Here is a 12538-nt window from a genome sequence, read left to right as displayed (position 1 = left end):
AAAGCACTGTGAAAAAACAGAGACCATACTGTATGTAGTGCCTTTATGCTAAACATCCTGCAAACAGGAGCATTTGGACAGGCTGTTTCTCTAGGCAGATACGGAAGCCACAGCCCACGTGGCCTGCCAGAGGCAGAGCACAAGCCAGCCCTCCAGCTGCTCTACCCACAAATTAAATAAACAGATTCACAGGTTTTTATTCAAAAACCCCAAAACCACCTAAAAAACAGATTTATAGCCCTCCCTTTTATAACTGGAAGACTTGCACTGCTTCATTTACGCAGATTTTCACCTGAGCAGATTTTCACCTTTCTCTGTAAGCCCAGAAAGCATTTTCAACAACAGATCACCAGGGCCAACACAGAATAAGAACTCTAGATTAAATCCTTCCTTTGCATTTCAGATAAAACACCAAAAAGAACTTTACTTGGAAGCAGCTCTTTGCATCCCTAAAGGTCAGCCGTGTCCAAGCACAGGCGAAGGATTAGTGGTGAAGCTGCAAGTGACTTATATTTCTTCCATATCATCAGAATCAGGTAGATGCTCAAGCACTCTGCACACCAGGCTTTTGCCCCTTGAATTCAAGGATCACATGCCAAGCAGAAATGTGTGAGAAACTCTTAAATACCTGACAGGAGTTTACAATTAAGGCCATCTGGAAGAGTTCATGCTTTTCACACCTGTGATTGTAGGGTGAAGGAAACAGTGCTTACCTGCAGTGACAGATGCAATCGTCAGAGGAAGGTTTGGACAAATCTCAAAGCCGAAGTGATGGAGGACCAAGTCTTTGTATACTGTGACAGTAAGTTTGACATGGCTGGCAGGCTGGCCATTGCCATCACTGGTGCTGTCTGTCACAGACATTCTGCCCCTGTGAGACAAGAAACTAGCAATTAAGTAAGATTTAGCCAGAAAATACTTTATGGAAGGGTCATAGATATACCCTCCCACCCCCTGCCCTTTCAAGTGGGCTGTGCTAGTGTGCAGAGATGCCAGTACTTCTCTGGGACCCACAGGTGACTCTGCACCATGCAGGCCAGCATTGATCCTCCACACTCCAAAGAAAGCTGAAGATATTACATCAGAGGCACCAGCTGGTTGTAACCACAACTCTTTCAGCCAGGAAGAACGTCAAGAGGAAGAACTCTGGGCATGCCTTGCAGCAAGCTTTGACTTCACAGATCACAGCAATACCTATACTCAGCAAGGCAGTGAGAGAATTTACAGCTCTCTGCTTCTGTCAGGATCCAGTCCAGCTCAATTTTGACTCACGGACCTTAGGAGGGTAAAGCAGCTGTATGCCAAGACCCCTGGTAAACGAAACAGTCCTGTCCTAAAAACATAAGCCAATGGCAAGACACAAAGAAAAGTACAACCCTATTTTCAACAGAAGTACATTACGTGTTAAGCAATATCATATTTCTAGAGACGTGGCTCACAAAACCAGAATGTGTGAAAGCAGGAATATCTGTCCCTGGAAACACAGGGGGACACTTAAAACCACTGTTTTTTCCTAAGGACTACTGCATGCATATTTCCCAGGAACATCTGAAATAATAAGTAAGATCTGCAACCTGTTATTGTTCCTCTTTATTGGGAATGAGCTTGTGCTGCCTCTGATCAAAGCTGATCAACAGATATTCCTTTCCAACACACAAAAAAAAAACCCTAAATGTTTACCTGGATGCTCCATCTCGAGAGCGATGAAGCCATTTTGCTACCATTTGCTCTATTCTACATATTTTGCGTGTCTGGATTAAGTTAGTCTCCAAATCTTCCATTTACCTGCAAGTGACAGAAATCACAGAAAAACTGAATGATAAAAGATTGAAGAAATCTAGACACTGTTCAGTTACCAACACCAATTCACAGTTATTTTGCAATAGAGACATCCATTGGCATCCTGAGAAGACCAGCTGCTTTAATAGAGGATGCCAACATCCGTAACACTTACTATGTTTCTTTCTGTCCATCCGGTCTTCCCTGCCTGTTGGGTGCCTCTGGGACAAGGGCCACCTGGAAGACTGCCCTCAAGGACAAGGGAGCAGAACAGAGTTGGCAGATGTTTAGGATGGTATCATGGAGCACAAGAGCTCTAAATCCCCCACTGTAAGAAATTAGGAAAGGGAGATAAGAGACTGGCATGGCTGAGTCAAGACCTGCTGGTCAAACTAAAGGGCAAGAAGGAACTGCACAAGCAGTGGAAGCAGGGACAGGGAACCTGGGGAGAGTACAGGGACACTGTTCAGTTGTGTCAGGATGGGGTCAGGATGGCTAAGGAGTGGTTACAGCTGAACTTGGCAAGAGATGCAAGAATAATAAGAAGGGCTTCTACAGATATGTCAGCCAGAAAAGGAATGTCAGAGGATACATATCTCCCCCAAGGAACACAACTGGTAAACTGATAAACATGGACAAGGAGAAGGCTGAGGTACTCAACAATCTTTTTGCCTCAGCCTTCACTGGCAACCTCTCTTCCCATGCCTCTGGAGTGGATGGACCACAAGACAGGGACTGGGATAGCAAAGCCCCTCCTGCTGTAAGAGAAGATCAGGTTCATGACCATCTGAGGAACCTGAATATAAGTAAGTCTATGGGACATGATGAGATGCATCCCAGAGTCCTGAGGGAACTGGCTGATGCAGTTGCCATGACACTCTACATGATACCTGAAAAGTGATAACAGTTGGGGGAAGCCTCTAATGGCTGGAAAAAATGGAAACATCACACCCATTTTTAAAAAGGATAGAAAGGAGGACACAGGGAACTACCAATCCACCAGCCTCACATTTGTGCCTAGGAAGATCATGGAACAGATCCTCCTAGATTTAAGGCACATGGAGGATAGGGAAGTGATTCTAGATAGCCAGCATGGCTTCACAAAAAGTAAGTCCTGCCCGACTAAGTTAGTGGCTTTCTACAATGGAGTGACAAATTGGCTAACGAGGAAAGAGCTATGGATTTTGTCTATCCAGTCTTCTGTAAGGCCTTGACACAGGCTCCCACCACATACTTCTCTCTGAATTGGAAAGATACAGATTTGATGGGTGGACTGTTAGGTGGACAAGGAGTTGGTTAGATGGCTGCATCCAGAGGGTAGTAGTCAACAGCTGGATGACCAGGACACTGGTGATAAATGATGTCCCTCATGGGTCCCTATTGGGACCAGTACTGTTATAATATCTTCATCAGTAACATAGAGAGCAGGATCAAGTGCAGCCTCAACAAGATGGCAGACAACACCAAGCTGAGTGGTGGGACTGACATATCCAAGGAAAGTGAAGCCATCTTGAGAGACCTGGAAAGGCTGGAGAAGTGGGCCCACATGAACATCACAAGGTTCATCAAGCCCAAGTGCAAGGTCCTGCACCTGGGTCAAGGCAACTCCCAGTATCAATAAAGGCTAGAGGACGAAGGGACTGAGAGCAGCCCTGCCAAAAAGGACTTGAGGACACTAGTGCATTAAAAACTGGACATAAGCCAGCAATGCAGACTTGCATCCCAAAAAGCCACCTCTACCCTGGGCTGCATCAAAAGAAGCATGGCCAGCAGGTCAAGGGAGGTAATTCTGCGCCCTTAATCTGTTCTGTCAAGACCTCACCTGGAGCCCTGCATCCAGCTTTGGAGCTCTCAGCACAGGAAGGACACAGATCTGTTGGAGCAGGTCTAGAAGAGAACCATAAAAAGTGGTCAGAGGGGTGGAACACCCCTCCCAAGAGAAAAGGCTGAGGGGTTGTTCAGCCTGGGAAGAGAAGGCTCTGGGGAAATCTTGAAGGCGGCTTGGGGAAATCTTGAAGAAAGACAGGGACAAATGTTTTAGCAGTGCCTGTAGCAACTGGACAAGTGGTAATGGTTTTAAGCTAAAATAGGGTAAAATCAGACTAGATGTAATAAAGATTTTTTTTTTTTTTGAATGCTGCAAGTGGTGAGACACTACCACAGGCTTCCCAAAGAGGTGGTGGATGCTCCATCCCTGGAAACATCCAAGGTCAGGTAGGACAGGGCTCTGAGCAACCCGACCTAGCTGAAATTGTCCCTGAAAGTTGCAGGAGAGCTGCACTAGATGGCCTTTCAATATCCCTAATAACCCAAACCATTCTATGATTCAATGATTTTTGCCTCCTGTGTAGCTGATGAAACATCGTCACACTGTGCAGTTCAGAGACAGAACACAGCTAGTCCCTGCCTGGGCTACACCAACTCATCAGGCATGGTCTTCCCTGGAGCCCAGTTATCTGCTGTGTGCTGCCCTCACAAGCTCTGAAAAGCAGAAACCACAGCAGCAGGATGTTCTCTTTCACCATGTGGCCAATCTCCATGGTTTGGAGAAGAGCACAGGGAAACCCTTCAGCTCATGTTCAGCCTTTCTGCTGACAGCAAGCTACCCTTTTTTTCCAACTGCTTCCAGAGATCAGCAAAAGAAAGGTTCAGCCCAGGTTCTTGTTGAAGTCCTCCCCAGCCAATGAAGACCCCTGGCTCAAGAGAAAGCCTGGGCTCTCGTGGGACAAGAGACATGGTTTGTGGTCCCTTAGACAAGGAAGGAGTCTTCACCCTCAATAGCAGAATCAGGTGTGGAGTTCCTTGGGTCAGGCAAATGCAGGTTTCACCAGAACAGGCAGGTTCTCACACAGTCAAAAACACACCTCTGCTCACCTGTCAGAGGACCTGGGTCATGTAAGGGGTCAGCTACAAGGTAGGGAAGTATTGATAGAACTGGTGATGTCGGCTCCTTTAGCTGCCCCTGCTCTTGTCCAAGTACCACCAGAGGGTAAGAATGTTCTTTGCTTCCTAGGCAGGCAGCAGAAAACAGAAGTTCAGTCTTGACTAATATTGTGAGCCTTGGCTGCATCAGAAGACATTTTTGGCAGGACTGGGAATTTCTGCAGCAAAGCTTTTGAAGGTCAGCCAGCTCTGACAAGACACTGGGACAGAACAGTAATTTAGAAGCTATGGTATGGAAAATTTGTAAAGATGTTCTCTGAGATATGGTCAGGGAAGATAACTGAGCCAGAGGACCAGGATTAAAGCTTCCGCAGCAATCTGCACTCCCACCAGAGCAGGAGCAAACCCGAGCTGGGAAGAAGACACTAGCAATCCCTCTAAGAATGCTTCTGCCTGTGTAGCACCTTGCCCACAAGGGCTCTCATCTTCTTAGGATATGTTTTACCCAAGACACCAACCCTGAAATTCTACTGAGATTCCCAGACCAACAATTTGAGTTCTGACCAGAAGCAGTAGCAGTTGGATGGCACATGGTCGTGGAGGCAGAGCACACATCCACAAGTGCAGCCAAACAGCCAGCATTCGCCCATTATCTCCCAGCTTCCACATCCTCCGTGACTCTCCCCAGGCTCATCTCCATGCAAACACAGCCTTCTCTTCCAATGACAAAGTTTGTTTTACAGAAATTAAGGATTATTAGAGGCCAGTGTCATGGATCCCATCTCCAGTCCCCGGGGCAAGGGAGGACAGTTAAGGAAAAAGGAACATAAGCACATGGGCTGGGGTGAACAATGCTGCTGTCTTTATTTGGCTGCGATTGAGCTGCTGCTGTTACAGTTTCCATAATCAGTTAATTAAATAATGTAATCCTTGCAAAATAAAGAAAAAAAAAGAAAAAAGGGAAAAATCAAAACAAAATGAAAAAATCACCGTGATCACCTTGTCTCATAAGCCAACACTATACAACACAAACAGAAATTTTCCTTGAGCAAAGCTGTGATGTTTCCCCAGGAGATAAGTTGCATTCACACAGGGCTTATCCAGATCAAAGGCCAGCCCAAACTGCCCACACAAAAGTTTCATGGGCCCCTATAGGGGTCCTTGTGCTGACCAAGGAAGAGGGTCCAGAGCAGCATCCTCCCCATGGCCACAAACATCCTCATGTGTCTTGACATCAGTCCCCTCACCTTACAGCACCACTGCTTCTCCTCACAAGGAAACCACCTCCATGACACCACTCAGTTTTCCAGATATCACTAATAGGATTATGGTCCATTCAGCAGAGTTTATCTTCTACGTTCTTACGTCAGCTCCTTGTCTGATCACCTCTGTGGCCCTGGCTATAATTGTTTTGGTACTGCAGGACGACTTTCTTAACAAGGACTTCACAGCCGAGCTGACGTCCCTCTAATCACATGACACTTTGACCATGCTCTTCATGCTACAAAAGCTGAGCTGGGACCAGAAAATGATCAGCTTGACTTTGTTAAAAGGGGAAGGAGACCTTACAGTACCAGACGGTGGGTCAGCAAGCTCAAGACATAGCGCTGTGCAGAGTATGGGCCACATTCCTCCAGGCTGGACAGCAGGCAGCACACCAGCACAATCCTACACAGTCTTCTGTTGATTCTCTGGTTCATCTACTGCCATTGAGAGCCAGAGGAGAATCTGTGCTGTACCAGAAAAACACAGCCTTGTCTGCCAAGCAAAACCAGGCAAGTCCAGAACCATTCGATTACAACACCACTGCACACAAGCCTTCTCCAACCATTCAAGCAAGCAGCCAGCACTTCGGATTGCCATGCTTTCAGTAAGCAGGTGTAAAAGTATTGATCTGCCTTAATTAGTTTTTCATCAAATCATCAATGCATCTTGGGTTTTAGTCTTTTGTTTCTACAACATGAAAATACTTCACACTTGAGTGGTTCATCACAGATCAAGCAACAAAGTGACAGCCACCGCAATGCCCCCTCATCAGCCCATCCTCAGAACCAGGGCAGCCTCTGACCCCAGGAAAATGGAACCATCTTTGTGATACGATTGCAGGAGCCTGAAGGAGTGTGATTTCCCATGCCTCCTGAAACTACTTAAGAAGTCACAGTCCTTGGATCCGCTACATGCTCCAGTCTTAAAAGGAGAAATAGCACATCGCGTGGGTGAACTGTTTCAGGAGGTGCAATCCATGTCAGAAACATTATGTGCTCAAGCCACAATTCCCATAAAGTGCTGCCAAGTCATAGCATTATTTCATTCTCATCCAAAATGGAGAAATCTTTGATGTTCAGCACTCTTTGTAATACCGGGCAAAGAATTACCACCACTACTGCCTCACTCTCCAGAAAAAAAAAAAAAAAATTTGAAAAGCACCATTGATTTTTAGTGTTCTTGGAAACCCATTTTTTCACCTACAAGCACCAGCTGCCAGGAAGAAAAAAAAAAAAAAAATATATATATATATATATATATATAAACTTGCCATTTGCCATAAGTTAAAAACAGTCAGCAGGAGAATTTTGAGTACTTCACAACCGAGGGAAGAGAGGAAAGATTCTGCTTCCTCCAAAGGCACAGCTTGTCTTGCCTGTACTCACACATTCTGACTACCCAAGTCCTCCAACCTTCCTCTTTCCCACAGCACTTGTCGGGTTTTACACAGACACAGTCCAGCTCCAGAAACCCACAGGCTCTCCACAGGAGCACGCCATGTGCGACAAAGTTTCTTGGAGCCCCAGCCGGACCCTGCAGGTGCTTTTCTCAGGGGAACCTGCTGCGCAGCAGATGTGTCACTGGACAGGCACAGCCTGGGGTCAAGACGCCCATGGAGGAGAGGAATGGCATAAGGCGCCACGCAATCTGTGAACACACCGTTCACTGGCAGGGGCACAGACTCAGCACTGTTGGAAAGGTGGCTCCACACCCAGCCCCGGAGAAGGGCCTTGTTGCAGCAGAACAACAGAGGAAGAGACCAGAATGAACCTGAAGCTCCAAATGAGCTACACCCTTCACAGCAGTCACCTAGCACAGACGTCTTCCAAGAGGCCCACAGGACTCTGACATGTGGCATCTTTACGTTAAAGCCAAGTGACACCTGACCAGACTCAGGGAGCCAGGAGCATATCTTATAGTTGGAAGCCAGGAGCTCATCTTATAGTTAGGCTGAGAACAGATACAAATACCAGAGGAGCAGGATGACTGGCACTGCCTGATCATCCCAGACACTCATGAAGATGATCCCTTTGTCTCTTTTAGCTTAACCAGACAAGCCACTGGTGGCCAGACCATACGCACAAGCTCACTGTTACTCTCCCCAGCCAATCTGCAGGGCAGCGTCAGTCGAAGCAATTTGCAAGTCTGGTCTGTACATCCTCATTGTGCTCCGGTTTCCTGCAGACATGATGGGATTCATGTCTGAGTTAGTTTTAAAATAAAAGGTTCTGGACATAGTATTCAAAAAGTTCAGGTACCAAATAAAAATTGTGTTAGCAAAGGTGTTACATCCTTGCCTGGCTCATATATTTAGAGCAGAAGCTTCGTACACAGTCCATTACACACAAACTAAAGAAAATTATAAACAGAACGTTCGAGGTGGAAAGGAGAAAAATCAATACTTGCCCTCTTGAATAGCTTTCACGTCTAAAAATAGACTTGTGTGGAAGTGTGTGAAGTCTTTAATCCCTTCAGCTATATCTCTCTGGACAAGAACTGCCAGCACAGGAGGAATGTTCCCCTCTAATTTCCTGGCTTAGCTTTCCAAGAGTAACTTCTTTTCATAGTGATGAAAACAATCGCCTCTGCGTGCGCAGTCAGATATTCTTCCCCAGCTCCTGTATGCACAATACCAGAAATTAAGCAGTTCACCTTAGCCACACTTTTGTACCACTTGCAATTTGCACAACAGGGAAAAAACAGATTATGTGTAGAATTCCACATACTGGCACTGATGTCCATGTCCTGGTGCAGACCTTGAACCAACAAACATGCCTGTAAATTTCACCACTCTGGACTATTATTTCCAGTGTCTTCCTGGGCTTGTTTGCACAGAAGAAAACTCACCTCAGCACATACAAGTCCAGGGCAGGCAACGCAACAGGTTCCTCCTGACCTGTCGGTAAAGACAATGTTTATGTGTGCCTCAGATTTCACTGAGCATGAAGACTACACACTAGGAAACAACTTTTCAGGGAAGTGGTTGTGCCCCTGTACCCAGCACTGGTGAGGCCACACCTTGAATCCTGGGTTCAGTTTTGGGCCATCACTACAAGAAAGACATTGAGGTCCTGGAGTGTGTCCAGAGAAGGGAACAAAGCTCGCAAAGGGGCTGGAGAACAAGTCTTATGAGGAGCAGCTGAGGGAACTGGGGTTGTTTAGCCTGGGAAAAAGGAGGCTGAGGGGAGGCCTTATCACTGCCTACAACTGCCTGAAAGGAGGTTGTAGTGAGGTGGGTGCTGGCCTCTTCTCCCAAGCGATCAGTGATAGGAAGAGAGGGAACGGCCTCAAGCTGTGTCAAGGCAGGTTCAGATTGGACATTAGGGAAAACTTCTTCACAGAAAGGGTTCTCAAGCACTGGAACAGGCTGCCCAGGGAGGTGATTGAGTCCCCATCCCAGGTATTTAAAAGATGGCTAGATATAGCGCTTATGGATATGATTTAGTAGCGGATGGGTACAGTTGGACTTGATGATCTCAAAGGTCTTTGCCAACCTAGGGATTCTATGATTCTATGAACTTCTGCACAGTCTTTTGGCAAATGTCAAGAAAGGAATAAAAGACAAAACATATGCACTTGAAAAATATTGATTTGGGAATTTCATGCTGCACACAGAGCCATTTCACAAGAAGACTAAAAGCTTCTCCTCAGCTTTAAAAATGGCTGGCTTTTTCCAAGCATTACAGCCCAGATAACTACACAGCACTAAACACACTGCTCTATTTGCTAGCAGCTTGCTGAGCAAGAATATAGAGGGTAATTTACCAAAACTAAGAGGAAAAACTCAGGATAGCACTACACTTGGAAATGTGTGCCACATGCCTGTGACCAATGGCTAAAGTAGAGAAGCAAAGGAGCCTCCACACCAAGCTCCACACTTGGCTGCAAGCCGAGCTACACACAAACACTGCCATTTCTGCTGCTGAGCCACTCTTTTCCATAGCAGCTGCCACCAGCTGCAGCTGGTACAGGACATGACTGGAAAGCTTTGGGGAAAAAGAACCTCACCTGCATTTTCCTAGAGAGGCCTCATTAGTTTCTTGCAAGCCTCTGTCCATACAGAGCCCTCCTACCCCTCTGGAAAAAACAATAGTCTCTATTGCCTTTCTAGTACCACCGGGCTGGACAGAGGGGCCAGCCTCTTCCTTTAAGTAGTGATATGCCCTTGCAGATGATTCCAGCGCATCCTTGACTTTGGCCTTACATTCAGTTTGATTCCAGAGGATGAGACAAGGGTTAGACGATCTCAGCAGTAATTCATGTAGGGAGAATGAAAGACTCCCTTGCAGACTTCCAGATTTTCTTGTATTTTCCAGCTTGGATTTTTATCAGCTTGTATGACAGCCCTCAGAACACTTCTCCCTCGGCCTTGCTACAGAGAACCCCACATGGCAGTGTGAACAGCACAAAGAAAGAGAAAAAGTGGGTGAAACGGCTCCCCAAAGTGGGAGATGGCATCCTATCTAATATCACTACCATTTCAATCTCCAGTTGTGCAGGTTCTTCTGAGCAAGCAGGACTGCTTCTCCAGAACAAGACCCCCATGACTAACAGACTTTCTAACATTTCTTGTCTTACAGACCCTTTCGACCGTTCAGCCTTATCTCCCACATCTCACTGGTGGGTAAGTCTCACTCAAATCTGTCAGCAGGAAGAAACTTCTGATACCTTCCCACTACTGTAGTAAACACTCTTTCAGTAAGGGAGGCACAGACAAGCTGTTAGCAAAAATACATGATGCTCAAGAGATGGAGACCCAGAACAGATTTCCCAGGCGGAAGCTGGCAGACAGGCGTGTTTTCAGTGGTTAGATAGCAATCATGAGCACGCAGAAATGGAGCAGATCTAACCACTTCATCCAGCAACACAAATCTGTAACACCTACCTGATGAAAACGCAGTGCCACTGGCGCAGGAACTTGACCTTATCCGCTGTCCTTCACAGAGTTCTTATCCCTGTGCTCCAGCTGCCCCACAGGAAGCTCTCCGCAGAATGCTGCGCCCGATGCTTGCATGTTAAAGCCTTGCTGACTTCGCTCCCCCAGCTTAGGTGAAATTTCTCTCACAATATTTTCCCATTGTGGTTAAAGAGCCAAAATAACCGAGTGTGAATTCCACAGCAGCGAGGTGCCGGCGTTTATTGGTTGGCTTGTCTCGTTTTTAGAGGGGTGCGTATAGCTTCCTCCCACGAAAAAGAAACTTTGCTCACAGCATTTGGAACCAGGTCAGGCCAGAAACCACTAAAAAAGACACCTAAATGAAAAGAGAGGCACACGAAAATCAGGGTTCTGAGCCCGGGGTGCCGGAGGCAGCACTCCGTGTGGCTGCGAGCAGCGCTTCTCCCGGCTCCGCAGCCACCGGGCACCGCTGCTACCAACCCCTGGACCCGACCTGATCCCGAGCATCACCGGCAACGGGACCCGATCCCGGGCTTCACCGGCAGCGGGATCAGATCCGACCCCCGGGCACCGCTGCTCCCGACCCAGGGCATTGCCGGGACCGGACCCGACGCGACCCCGAGCATCACAAGCAGCGGGACCGGATCCTATCCAACCCCGGGCATTACCGACAACGGGACCAGATCCGACCCAAGGCATCACCGGCAGCGGGACCGGATCCGATCCGGTCCGACCCCGGGCAGCACTGCTCCCGAGCCCGGACCCGATCCGATCCCGAGCATCACCGGCAGCGGGATCCGATCCGACTCTCGGGCACCGCTGCTCCCGACTCCGAGCATCATCATAAGCGGGACCGGACCCAATCCGACTCAGGGCATCACCGGCAGCGGGACCGGCCCCAGCCCGACCCCAAGCATTGCCAGCAGTGGGATCCGACCCGATCCGACCCGACCCGACCCGACCCGATCCGATCCGACTCGACCCTGGGCATGGCTGTTCCCGATCCCGAGCACCGCAGCTCCCGTACCCGACTCCTGCACCTGCAGCAGCGAGACTGCCCCGCCGCGCCCCTCCGCCCGGCTCCCCCGCTCCCCGCGGGCAGGCGCCCCCCAGTACCGGCAGGCGGGGCCTCCCCGGGTCCCGCCCCGCGGTGCTGGGGACGCCGGGTGGAGACCCCCGGCGGGGAGCTGGGGGCGTGCAGCCGGGAGAGGGCCCCGAGGAGACCTCAGAGAGACCTAACAGCGTCTGAAGGGGCTGCAGGAAACCTGGGACGGACTGTTCACAAAAGGTTTGTGGTGATAGAAATAGGGGCAGTGGGTGTAAACTGGAGAGGGGCAGAGTTAGACTAAGCGTAAGGAAGAATTTCTTCCCCGTGAGGGTGGTGAGGCCCTGACACAGGCTCCCCAGGGAAGCTGTGGCTGCCCCATCCCTGGAGGTATTCAAGACCAGGTTGGATGGGGCCTTGGGCAGCCTGATCCAGTGGGAGGTGTCCCTGCCCATGGCAGGGGGGTTGGAACTGGATGATCTTTGAGGTCCCTTCCAACCCAAACTATTCTATGATTCCATGTTTCTATGATTCTATGAAATATTTACTTTTTGGCTCATGGGATGTGTTCAGAAGGTGGATGGAATTATGTAAAGAATCTCTCAATGCGATGCTTAGTGTGGCGAGCAAAGACGTTTCATTTGCATATGTGTTATCCCTGGCTGCAA

The 12538-nt window shown here is 48.3% G+C and overlaps 1 protein-coding gene across 7 annotated transcripts in view; it reads right to left on the bottom strand.

The window, feature by feature from the left end:
- Nucleotides 1-11938, bottom strand: part of FRMPD1 (FERM and PDZ domain containing 1) — a 32937-nt gene extending 20999 nt beyond the window's left edge. For 3 of the 7 annotated variants that reach the window (XM_054054173.1, XM_054054178.1, XM_054054179.1), the window contains exons 1-4: nucleotides 11853-11938; nucleotides 10814-11180; nucleotides 1681-1785; nucleotides 714-871 (exon numbers count right to left, since the gene is read on the bottom strand). In XM_054054173.1, coding sequence (XP_053910148.1) covers nucleotides 714-871; nucleotides 1681-1781 — 259 coding nt within the window. In that variant the 5' untranslated portion in view covers nucleotides 1782-1785; nucleotides 10814-11180; nucleotides 11853-11938. Of the gene's footprint in view, nucleotides 1-713; nucleotides 872-1680; nucleotides 1786-1954; nucleotides 2108-3601; nucleotides 3667-10813; nucleotides 11181-11852 lie in introns of all 7 variants that reach the window. The other 4 variants (XM_054054175.1, XM_054054177.1, XM_054054174.1 and 1 more) reach the window with 4 other exon arrangements.
- Between the last annotated feature and the right edge of the window lie 600 nt (nucleotides 11939-12538).

The sequence above is a fragment of the Cuculus canorus genome, chromosome Z (assembly GCF_017976375.1).
Source record: "Cuculus canorus isolate bCucCan1 chromosome Z, bCucCan1.pri, whole genome shotgun sequence".
Classification (NCBI taxonomy): Eukaryota; Metazoa; Chordata; class Aves; order Cuculiformes; family Cuculidae; genus Cuculus; species Cuculus canorus.
This window is presented reverse-complemented; position numbering and strand designations above follow the sequence as displayed.